Below are 12,599 nucleotides of genomic sequence, written 5' to 3' on the forward strand. Positions count from 1 at the left end.
CGGGCTTGGAGGGCCAAAGGGCCTGTTCCTGTGCTGTACATTTCTTTGTTCTTTGTTCTTTGGAAATATGATTGTCAATATTGAGAACTGCACATTAGTGTTTAAAGTTACAAAATGAAACATGGATCAGGAAATTGTTGGTGCTAAATGCAGTTACTAATGAGACAATTATAATTCCATGTTCTGTTTTTTTAAAAATAGGTTTGATTAGAGTTAACAACCCATCTGCTGCCATGATCCCTTCAAGTAGCAATATGGCAGCTTCTTTGGTTGGTAGTGGAGCAAGTTCCGAGCTACTGCAAAGCAGAGTACCTCATCCCTCTACTCGACCCACCACGCAGACTGGTAAGAAGGAGATTTAATGCATTAAAAGCTTGTTTCTTAAAAGAAACACTTGCACTTTCTGTGGAGTTTACAAAAGGATGTGCTGTTCTCATTTTTCCTAGGCTAGTTCGACACTTTTTTCTGTACATGTATTTTAACTTGTGTATTGGTAAAATAAAATTGCATGGTACATAATTAATCTTTAAACTATAAATAAATCTGCATTATTTTGCCGAAATAGAGTGTAGTGAGTACACTTCAGTTTAAGAACGTTTCCTACATTAACTCCTCGTCACTGAGATTTATTGTTATGGGCCAGGGCTTAGAAACTTCAAAGTGTATTATGAAGCTCACCTGACCGATAACTTTTATATTGAATTTGGCTAGGATGAGCACAAGAGCCTTCACTTCAGGTGTGATTCATCAGACTTCCTAGGCGCTTTTATCAAAACAAAATTTATTATAAGAATGTAATTAACATATATAAAATAATAATTTGTTACCAATTACAAACATGAAAAAACACACAACAGCTACAGTAATCTATCTATATAACTCTTAATGAATCCCCCTTAGCTGTTCCAATTCAATACAAAATCTAATAAACCAAAACCCCTTTCAAGGGCGTGGCCCAGGACACTGTAATCTCACTTGAATGGGACTGGTCCTTTCCCTGAGATCCAGCCTCCAACCAGCAGATTGAAAACTCCTTCCGGAACGCAACTCTAACAAGGCAGTTAGCCACACCCAATGTGCTTTCAGGTCACTCAAACAGCTTTGAAATGAAAACAGGGAAACACTTTTTTTTCATCTGCTATCCAAAGCAACAAACTGAAACCCAAAAACCTAAACCCCCTCTCACCTGACAGCCACAGCCCAGCTCCACCCACAAATGACATCACTGAAGCCGTGCTACAAATCATGTTGTGGATCGTCAAAGTATCATCTTGCATCATTGACTTTGTCGATATATATGTTTCTGGAACCCACCTCTTCATTCACCTGAGGAAAGAGCTGTGCTCCGAAAGCTAGTGATTCGAAACAAACCTGTTGGACTTTAACCTGGTGTAGTAAGACTTCTTACAAGTCATGTGGTAAGACCAAACCTTTCTTAAAGGGACACACGTAACATTTATGCAGATGTGGAAATAAATCATGTGTTTTCCAATTGTTCTGGAGACTTTCAACTACCAGTGAACTATTTGAACAGAGTATTCCTGAAACGGTTGTCAGTGTAGTTTCCAGGAGAAACAAGAAATTAATCAGAATAATGGGTTATTTAAAACAGCATGCAGACAACCTGTACATATTTACTTCAACTATTCACACTAGTATATGGTGTGGTGGCATGACAGGATGTAAGTTCATGTTTCCATGTGTAGCATATGCGGTCTCATTTTGTGGTTTTGTGATAGAGGCTTTCCAGGAAGTAGTACGATGCACATTTTGCTGGCGTAAATAGGGAATGATGTGGAGGATGTGGTGACACCTAATTCAAATTAATGTCATTTTATCTCATTGGATGGTGATTTGAAAATGTTCAAACCAGAAAACTTTGTTATCAGATGCTACTTATTCTATGGAAACTTTAAAGCAGCTATTTTAATTTTCCATATTACAATATTGGAATTTCTGGAAAAGTTACATTAAATATTCTTTTGGGTCCATTGCCACCAGTCACCCCTGCAAATGGAATGTCTGAGTGCACCTTTTATCAATCCATCATTAAATGATGTGAGCTGGTGATTTAAGTATAAATCGTTGCATATTATTGTCCACTGTAACGTTGCGTTGCATCACTTAAATTGTCCTGGCTGGCTTCATTAAAGGCTGACTGCAAAGCACTCCAGCTAACTAATGCTGTATTTTCATACCTACCTGGTTTGTACTTAGGAGCTGAGCCCACCAAAGCTGTTAACAACCAAGGACTCTAAACTGAATTGACGATGAGAAACAAGATAATTTTTAATTATCCAATTAAGATGATTGACAGTCTTTCAAGATTGAATTATTGAATCTTTGCTAATATTTTTGCTTGCAACTGATGACTTCTGGGATTTTTGTGGACAGCAGATTTTTTTTAGGTGGCTACACACTTTCTGATTACCATGCCCTCTAGCTTAGTCTCTTCCTGATATTCGAGGAAAGGTGCTGCATTGGGAGACGCACCATTAAAACTGAATGTAATCATTGCGTCAATGTCAAATTTACAATATCATTAAAGCACAAACTCTACAGAAGTTAAGCTCATTCCTGCAGAAAGCATTATTGGTTGTGACTATGACAAATAGAAAACCTTTATTCATTTTATAATATTTAAAATTGCAGCTTTAAATTAATGCATGTTCATTTTTTTAAACCAGATATGGATTCAGTTTTGTCAACTCTAAGCATTCAAGCATCAAGCCACCCCTCTGGATCATTGCCTTCTCAGCCTAACATTGTGCAAACCATGTCAACCACCCGGCAAATTGCTCCAGCCAATCTTCAGCCTCATCAACTGCAGGGAGGGCGACCTCCATTTAATCCAGCTCAAATGTCCATAGCTGCCACATGGAATCAAGTCCCAGCAGCAGCAATCCAATCAGTCTCTACACAAGGGGCCTTAGGAACACTGGCAAATCAGATCTGGAAGAAGGCTCCCATGCCTCCTATGCCTGGACAAATGCAGCCCCAACAGCTTCAGATCAGACCGACCCTGTCGGCTGTACAGACCCCCGCTCACCCTCCTCCTCCATACCCATTTGGAAGTCAACAAACGCCACAAAGCCATCAGAACTTTTCTCAACCCTGCAGTTCACCACAATTTGCATCGCCACCCCTTAAGATCCATCCGGGAGGGCCTTCTCGAGTTCCTACGCCCTTGCAACAGCCGCATCTAACCAACAAGTCTCCAGTGTCGTCTCCTTCCTCTTTCCAACAAAGCTCTCCTTCATCCTCCCCAACAGTGAACCAGCCACAGCAGCATATAGGACCGAGAACGCCACAAAGCACTTCCCTCTCTCAGACATTTCAGCCAGCTGTGTGCCAGAGCTCTCCAAGTCGAGGTCCTATAGTTCAACAAGGAAGCTTGCCTGCTGGGTTTATGATGCAAGCAAATCAGGTGGTACAGAGTTCCCATCCTGGTATGGGGAGTAAGTATTGCAACATTAAAAAAGTTAATATTGGCATTAAGCAATGATAATGCATTTTATTTTTGGTGAAATCCAATCAAATCCTTATGGTAAATGAAAAGCTGAGGAACTGTAAATGGTCTGGTGTGTTACGCACTTTCAATACAAATCGATGAATTTGCATATTTTCCAAATATTCTTCAATGGCAGATTAAAATAACAATTGCTTTAGTTTGGCTTTCATTACTTCCATAGCATTCCTGCAGCACAGGGGAAGCCATTTGACCCATCTAGTCTGCACCACCCCACTGAAAGAGCACCTCGCCCTCACCCAGGCCCACTCATCCATTCCATCCCGTAACTTAACCTGTACATCCCTGGACACGAAGGGACAATTTTTATCATACCTAATCCGCACGTCTTTGGACTGTGGGAGGAAACCGGAGCACCCAGAGGAAACCCACGCAGACACGGGGAGAATGTGCAAGCTCCACAGAGACTCGCCCAAGGCCGGAATTGAACGTGGGTCCCTGCCGCTGTGAGGCTGCAGTGCTAACCGCCGTGCTGCCCACCATCAGTTTTTTAAAGTAAAAGATTCTGTCCCAATGTTCACATTTTTAAATATAAAATGCTGATGAGATATTAATATTTTTCTGTTAATTCTTCCATCCCTATTGTTCTGCGAGTATTTGACTTGATCAAACTCGTGTTCTTCAAGTAAGGAATGGCTCAGCTCTGAATGGAATTCTTCTCTCTTCTCTCCCCCCCCAACCCCCCAGCACCACACAATTTTGGCTCCTAGTTTGGGTATAGCTGCCCTGCTACCTTTAATGTGTCTTAACAAGTCTCAAAAGACTGTCCTCAGCACCAATTCCATTTCAACTGCAACCTTTTCGCTTTCATTTTCCACGCCAGCTGAGTGCACTCCCACGTATAGTGTTAAAGAATTGGTAGTTTTCTAAAATGTTTCTTTTCCCACTAAGAACTGGATTGGGAATGCCCAAATGCATTTGTCAGGGTGGTTCTAGCCTCGTTTTACTGGAGCGGGTTAGATGCTTTGTGGAAATGTCATGAGCATATCTCCATCCTTCATCGGGAATGTCCCAGTATAAAAGTGATCCACCTACAGTGCGGACTTTGTTTGCACTGAGTGCTGAATTTGGTGCATTTGAGTGCTATAGTGAGAGTTTGGTGACTGAGGAGTTAGGTGAGGTGGGAGTAAGGTGCTCCTTTCATTTCATTTCATACATTTCCGCAAAGAGCGAGAAGGGAGCCAGGAGTTTACAGAGAGTGCAACTGACTGGGAGCAGAGTTGGAGGGCGGTGGTCCAGTTGGTCCACAGGGCAGCTATATTCTGTAAGGTAAGAGGGGATGGAGGCTAGGCCAGTTGCATGCTCCTCCTGTAGGATGTGGGTGGTGAGGGATACCACCGGTGTCCCCACTGACTATACCTGCGGGAAGTGCACCCACCTCCAGCTCCTCAGAGACCGTGTTAGGGAACTAGAGCTGGAGCTGGATGAACTTCGGATCATCCGGGAGGCAGAGGGGGTTATAGAGAAGAGTTACAGGGAGGTAACCACACCCAAGGTACAGGACAAGAGTAGCTGGGTTACAGTCAGGGGAAAGAAAACAAACAGGCAGACAGTGCAGGGATCCCTCGTGGCCATTCCCCTTCGAAACAAGTATACCGTTTTGGATGCTGTTGGGGATGACCTACCGGGGGAAGGCCCTAGTGGCTAGGTCTCTGGCATTGAGTCTGGCTCTGAAGCTCAGAATGGAAGGGGGGAGAATAGAAAAGCAATAGTAATAGAAGATTCAATGGTTGGGGGAATAGATAGGAGATTCTGTGCTCGCAAGCGAGACTCCCGGAAGGTATGTTGCCTCCCGGGTGCCAGGGCCAGGGATGTCTCGGATCGTGTCTTCAGGATCCTTAAGGGGAAACAGCCAGGAGTCGTGGTCCACATTGGTACCAATGACGTAGGTAGGAAAAGGGGTGTGGAGGTAATAAATGAGTTTAGGGAGTTAGGCTAGAAGTTAAAAGTCAGGACAGACAGAGTTGTCATCTCTGGTTTGTTGCCAGTGCCACGTGATAGCGAGGCTAGGGATAGGGAGAGAGTGCAGTTGAATATGTGGCTGCAGGAATGGTGTACGTTGGAGGGCTCAAGATAATTGGAGTGCATTCTGGGGAAGGTGGGACATGTACAAGCAGGACGGGTTGCATCTGAACCAGAGGGGCACCAATATCCTGGGAGGGAGGTTTGCTAGTACTCATCGGAAGGGTTTAAACTAATTTGGCAGGGGAATGGGAACCGGATTTGTAGTCCAGCAACTAAGGTAGCTGATATTCAGGACGCCAAAGCATGTAGTGAGGCAGTGGGGAAGGGAACACTGACAAAGGAGAGTACTTGCAGGCCAGGAGATGGGTTGAAGTGTGTATACTTCAACGCAAGAAGCATCAGGAATAAGGTGGGTGAACTTAAGGCATAGATCGGTACTTGGGACTACGATGTGGTGGCCATCACGGAAACTTGGATAGAAGAGGGGCAGAAATGGTTGTTGGAGGTCCCTGGTTATAGATGTTTCAATAAGATTAGGGAGGGTGGTAAAAGAGGTGGGGGGGTGGCATTGTTAATTAGAGATAGTATAACAGCTGCAGAAAGGCAGTTCGAGGAGTATCTGCCTACTGAGGTAGTATGGGTTGAAGTCAGAAATAGGAAAGGAGCAGTCACCTTGTTGGGAGTTTTCTATAGGCCCCCCAATAGTAGCAGAAATGTGGAGGAACAGATTGGGAAACAGATTTTGGAAAGGTGCAGAAGTCATAGGGTAGTAGTCATGGGCGACTTTAACTTCCCAAATATTGAGTGGAAACTCTTTAGATCAAATAGTTTGGATGGGGTGGTGTTTGTGCAGTGTGTCCAGGAAGCTTTTCTCACACGGTATGTAGATTGTCCGACCAGAGGGGAGGCCATATTGGATTTGGTACTTGGTAATGAACCAGGGCAAGTGATAGATTTGTTAGTGGGGGAGCATTTTGGAGATAGTGACCACAATTCTGTGACTTTCACTTTAGTAATGGAGAGGGATAGGTGCGTGCAACAGGGCAAGGTTTACAATTGGGGGAAGGGTAAATACGATGTTGTCAGACAAGAATTGAAGTGCATAAGTTGGGAACATAGGCTGGCAGGGAAGGACACAAGTGAAATGTGGAACTTGTTCAAGGAACAGGTACTACATGTCCTTGATATGTATGTCCCTGTCAGGCAGGGAAGAGATGGTTGAGTGAGAGAACCATGGTTGACAAGAGAGGTTGAATGTCTTGTTAAGAGGAAGAAGGAGACGTATGTAAGGCTGAGGAAACAAGGTTCAGACAGGGTGCTGGAGGGATACAAGATACCCAGGAGGGAACTGAAGAAAGGGATTAGGAGAGCTAAGAAAGGGCACGAACAATCTTTGGTGGGTAGGATCAAGGAAAACCCCAAGGCCTTTTACACAAATGTGCGAAATATGAGAATGACTAGAGCGAGGGTAGGTCCGATCAAGGATAGTAGCGGGAGATTGTGTATTGAGTCTGAAGAGATAGGAGAGGTCTTGAACGAGTAATCTTCAGTATTTATAAATGAGAGGGGCCACATTGTTGGAGAGGACAGTGTGAAACAGACTGGTAAGCTCGAGGAAATACTTGTTAGGAAGGAAGATGTGTTGGGCATTTTGAAAAACTTGAGGATAGACAAGTCCCCCGGGCCTGACGGGATATATCCAAGGATTCTATGGGAAGCAAGAGATGAAATTGCAGAGCCGTTGGCAATGATCTTTTCGTCCTCACTGTCAACAGGGGTGGTACCAGGGGATTGGAGAGTGGCGAATGTCGTGCCCCTGTTCAAAAAAGGGAATACAGGCCTATTAGTCTTACTTCGGTGGTAGGCAAAGTAATGGAAAGGGTACTGAGGGATAGGATTTCTGAGCATCTGGAAAGACACTGCTTGATTAGAGATAGTCAGCACAGATTGTGAGGGGTAGGTCTTGCCTTACAAGTCTTATTGAATTCTTTGAGGAGGTGACCAAGCATGTGGATGAAGGTAAAGCAATGGATGTAGTGTACATGGATTTTAGCAAAGCATTTGATAAGGTTCCCCATGGTAGGCTTATGCAGAAAGTAAGGAGGCATGGGATAGTGGGAAATTTGGCCAGTTGGATAACAAACTGGCTAACCGATAGAAGTCAGAGAGTGGTGGTGGATGGCAAATATTCAGCCTGGATCCCAGTTACCAGTGGCGTACCGCAGGGATCAGTTCTGGGTCCTCTGTTGTTTGTGATTTTCATTAATGACTTGGATGAGGGAGTTGAAGGGTGGGTCAGTAAATTTGCAGACGATACGAAGATTGGTGGAGTTGTGCATAGTGAGGAGGGCTGTTGTCAGCTGCAAAGAGACATAGATAGGATGCAGAGCTGGGCTGAGAAGTGGCAGATGGAGTTTAACCCTGAAAAGTGTGAGGTTGTCCATTTTGGAAGGACAAATATGAATGCGGACTACAGTGTTAACGGTAGAGTTCTTGGCAATGTGGAGGAGCAGAGAGATCTTGGGGTCTATGTTCATACATCTTTGAAAGTTGCCACTCAAGTGGATAGAGCTGTGAAGAAGGCCTATGGTGTGCTTGCGTTCATTAGCAGAGGGATTAAATTTAAGAGCCGTGAGGTGATGATGCAGCTGTACAAAACTTTGGTAAGGCCAAATGTGGAGTACTGTGTACAGTTCTGGTCGCCTCATTTTAGGAAGGATGTGGAAGCTTTGGGAAAGGTGCAAAGGAGATTTACCAGGATGTTGCCTGGAATGGAGAGTAGGTCTTCCGAGGAAAGGTTGAGGGTGCTAGGCCTTTTCTCATTAGAACGGAGAAGGATGAGGGGCGACTTGACAGAGGTTTATAAGATGATCAGGGGAATAGATAGAGTAGACAGTCAGAGACTTTTTCCCTGGGTGGAACAAACCATTACATGGGGACATAAATTTAAGGTGAATGGTGGAAGATATAGGAGGGGATGTCAGAGGTAGGTTCTTTACCCAGAGAGTAGTGGGGGCATGGAATGCACTGCCTGTGGAAGTAGTTGAGTCGGAAACATTAGGGACCTTCAAGCAGCTATTGGATAGGTACATGGATCACGGTAGAATGATATAGTGTAGATTAATTTGTTCTTAAGGGCAGCACGGTAGCATTGTGGATAGCACAATTGCTTCACAGCTCCAGGGTCCCAGGTTCGATTCCGGCTTGGGTCACTGTCTGTGCGGAGTCTGCACATCCTCCCCTTGTGTGCGTGGGTTTCCTCCGGGTGCTCCGTTTTCCTCCCACAGTCCAAAGATGTGCAGGTTAGGTGGATTGGCCAAGATAAATTGCCCTTAGTGTCCAAAATTGTTCTTAGTGTTGGGTGGGGTTACTGGGTTATGGGGATAGGGTGGAGGTGTTGACCTTGGGTAGGGTGCTCTTTCCAAGAGCCGGTGCAGACTCGCTGGGCCGAATGGCCTCCTTCTGCACTGTAAATTCTATGATAATCTATGATTAATCTAGGACAAAGGTTTGGCACAACATCGTGGGCCGAAGGGCCTGTTCTGTGCTGTATTTTTCTATGTTCTATTGCCTAATTTTAGTACTGGCGTGTGTTTCACTGTCAATGGTCCTTTTGAATAGAAGCACTTTATGGGCGGTCTGCTGGCAGAGTGGTAGCACTGCTGCCCCACAGCGGCAGGGCAGGGACGTGGGTTCAATTTCGGCCTTGGGTGACTGGCTGTGTGGAGTTTGTATGTTTTCCCGTGTCTGCGTGTGTTTCCTCCCACAATCCAACGGTGTGCAGGTTAGGTGGATTGACCACGTTAAATTGCCCCTTGGTGTCCAGAGATGTGCAGGTTAGGTGGGGTTGTGGGGATAGGGTGGGTGAGTGGGCCCAGGTCAGTGGGTCGGTGCCGACCCGATAGGCCAAGTGGCCTCTTTCTGCACTATCGCGATTCTATGGATTTTACTTCATTGATGCCCTTGGCTGGAGACTAGACTGACTTGTATGATTTTCTAATACCAAGATTTGATCAAACCAGTTAGGTAATCTCATTTGTTTGAGGTTCCTTTTTCCAACACAATTTAAGCTGAATTTGAAATTACAATAATTAGTACATTAATAATTGACCCTTACATTTGGTGGTGGAGGCCAAGGTGGGTGTGTCCCGATGGTGGGTGTGTCCAGAACCAAGGGACACAGTCTGAGAATACGCGGTAGACCATTTAAGACCGAGATGAGGAGAAATGTCTTCACCCAGAGCCTGTAGAATTCATTACCACAGGAAGTAGTTGAGGCCAGAACATTGTATGGTTTCAAGAAGCAGTTAGATATAGCATTTAGGGCGAAGAGGATCAAAGGAAATGGGGAAAAGCGGGATTAGGCTATTGAGTTGGATGATCAGCCATGATCATACTGAATGGCGGAGCGGGCTTGAAGGGCTGAATGGCCTCCTCCTCATATTTTTCCTATATTTCTAAGGTGTAAGATGTAATGCATAGCCTAACTATTTTTAGTGTAAGGTGTTTTTAATAGCGGGAACATTTCATGCAGTACTGCCTCTGATTATTTGGTATTCATTTTCATTTATTTAAATGTTCAGGTGTGATATTCTACTGTATTTGAATAATACAAAGTTCTGCTTGCCGTTCAGAGGAAATAATGTTCATCCTGCCTGTGCGCTGGATTGAAATCCTCAGTGCCAAATGTGAAAAGGAAGTGATTTTTAATGTACACAGCATTGACAGTATTTAATGTCAGCTAGGTGTTACCAACTCTTGCCTCTGGATCACAGTGTTCCATTTCAGAGACTTGAGCTCATAATCTAGGTTGGCACTTCAGTGTTGCTGTCTTTTACATGAGGTGTACTTGATGAAGAGAACTAGTTGAAGAAGAAGAGGGAGTTCACCAATATTTATCCTTCGATCAACATCAATAAAGTAGACAATCTGGGTAATCTTTTAATTGCTGTTTGCGAGATTTTGCTGTGTGCAAGTTGCCCCGTTTCCAACATTGCAGCAGTCACTACACTTCGATAGCATTTCTTTCTGCGAAGTGCTTTCCGACATTCCATGGCCACCAAAGGCACTATATAATTGCAGGTTCTTTTCTTTGCTTCAAGAGCTGTTTCCAGAAATGGAATTAGATTAGCAATTACGCTGAGATGAAAACTCAACCACCACTCTTTCCCTTAGGCATGCCAAAGCGCCTTCCACCAACCTTTCCTCCAGGTCAGCCCAATCAGAACTACACTCAAGCACAGATAAACCAAGCTGTTGCATCTGCCACCTCGATGAACAGTGGAATTCTACAGGCACAGCCCAACCAGAATGTACAACATGCAGGTTGGTTTTCCCCGCAAAAGATCAAGTTTGGATTTGGTGTCTGAGCATCTTTCAGGAGAGAATTGGCAGGAGGTTGGTGCAGTGACGTAGGGGAAGTTGCAGTGTCGGGTGTGATAAATGACTAGATCCCACTTTTTTTTTAAAAAGTGGTCGTGGGGGTCAGGCACCGATCATGCAGGAGTGAGCCACTTGGTAATGTTTAATCATAAGCAAGTTTTAATGATGAACAGAAATTAATTTTTGCATACGTTCTGAATGCAGTCTAAATGGGGAAGGTTTCCTCAAGTGAATAGATACACGATTAGTTTTTTTTAAAAAAATTCACAGCATTTTGCTTTTTGTTTCTAGGTGGTCAAAATAATGCTGCTTCCCAAAATCTGATGAATGTACAGTCACACGGGCCACCTAATGTAATGCAGGCAAACCTGGTTGGACTTCATGGAAACATGAATAATCAGCAATCTATCACTACTCAAGTGAATGTGGGAAATGTGCAAGGCCAACAGGGTCCTCAGTCACAGTTTATTGGGATGCATCAACAGGTCGCACCTTCACAGAGTCAGATGATGAGCATTCAATCCCAAGGTCTACATCCGTCAAACCAGATGATTATTTCTCGTCCCCAGCTCATCCAAAATCAAATGATGATGGCAGCATCCCAAAGCCATAATATCATTCCATCAGGACAGAGGATGATTCCACCCAAGCAGTTGCATTCACAGCAGGGTCAGCAAATAATGACTACACATGGGCAGTTAATAGGACCCCAGGGTCAAGTCATACTGCAGCAGAGCCCGATGATGGGACTTTCTGAGCAAATTGTTGTCAGTCAGGTGCAGGGAAACAAACCAGGGTTCAATAATCAAAACCAGCAAAATGTAATAGCAGGGCCAGGTCAGATGATGAGGGGACCTGCCACAAACTCTCAAGGTAATATGGTTCAATTCTCCACACAGATGATCCAGCAGAATCCTCTGAATGGGAATTCTTCTCAAGGGATTGGAATGCAGGGACAAGTACTTAGACCTTCAGTACCTCATTTAACTCAACAGCATGGTGACCTTACATCAGCCAATGATGTCAATCTGACACAGATGCTGCCTGATGTGCAAATGCAGCAAAGTGTAGTTGCTTCGCACATGCAGACCATGCAGGCAGGTAGTTCTGCTGGGCCCCATTTTCCAGGGCATGGCATGCCCTTCAGTGCTCCTTACAGCACCGCTGCAAGTGGGAGTCAGATGTCATTGGCCACAGCCTCTGGTTTTCCAAACAACAAAGATGTCACCCTGACCAGTCCATTACTTGTCAACCTGCTGCAGAGTGATATCACATCTGCGCAGTTTGCAATGACCAACAAGCAAAACAACCAGAATGCCAACAAACCCAAAAAGAAAAAACCATCGCGATCTCAGAAGAAAAAGAACAATGGAGCTCAGCAGCCAGAAGAGCAAATGCAGCATGTGTAAGTTTAAAAAAAAAAAAAAAAAAAAAAAAATTTGTGTTCATCCCTGGAGCACGCCTGACAGTTTGTTTGGAAGCTTTGAGTGTCTGTCGCAGATATATTGGCTGGTGATATTACAAGTTGCTTTGAATCCAAGGAGACCCTTGTGTATGAAATACACCACCTTATTGCATTTTAACTCTTAGGTTGGTGTTGAGCTTGGACCATAAGACATAGGAGCAGAATTAGGCCGCTCGGCCCATCGAGTCTGCTCTGCCATTCAATCATGGCTGATATTTTTCTCATCCCCTGATATTTTTCTCCTCCTCATAACCCTTG

The 12,599-nt window shown here is 44.4% G+C and overlaps 1 protein-coding gene across 5 annotated transcripts in view; it reads left to right on the forward strand.

The window, feature by feature from the left end:
- ncoa6 (nuclear receptor coactivator 6) overlaps nt 1–12,599 on the forward strand; it is an 82,572-nt gene that overhangs the window by 20,266 nt on the left and 49,707 nt on the right. For all 5 annotated transcript variants that reach the window (XM_072515173.1, XM_072515175.1, XM_072515172.1 and 2 more), the window contains 4 exons: nt 202–345; nt 2,688–3,458; nt 10,670–10,819; nt 11,168–12,281. In XM_072515173.1, coding sequence (XP_072371274.1) covers nt 202–345; nt 2,688–3,458; nt 10,670–10,819; nt 11,168–12,281 — 2,179 coding nt within the window. The remainder of the gene's footprint in view (nt 1–201; nt 346–2,687; nt 3,459–10,669; nt 10,820–11,167; nt 12,282–12,599) is intronic.

This window comes from Scyliorhinus torazame, chromosome 8 (genome assembly GCF_047496885.1).
Source record: "Scyliorhinus torazame isolate Kashiwa2021f chromosome 8, sScyTor2.1, whole genome shotgun sequence".
Lineage (NCBI taxonomy): Eukaryota > Metazoa > Chordata > Chondrichthyes > Carcharhiniformes > Scyliorhinidae > Scyliorhinus > Scyliorhinus torazame.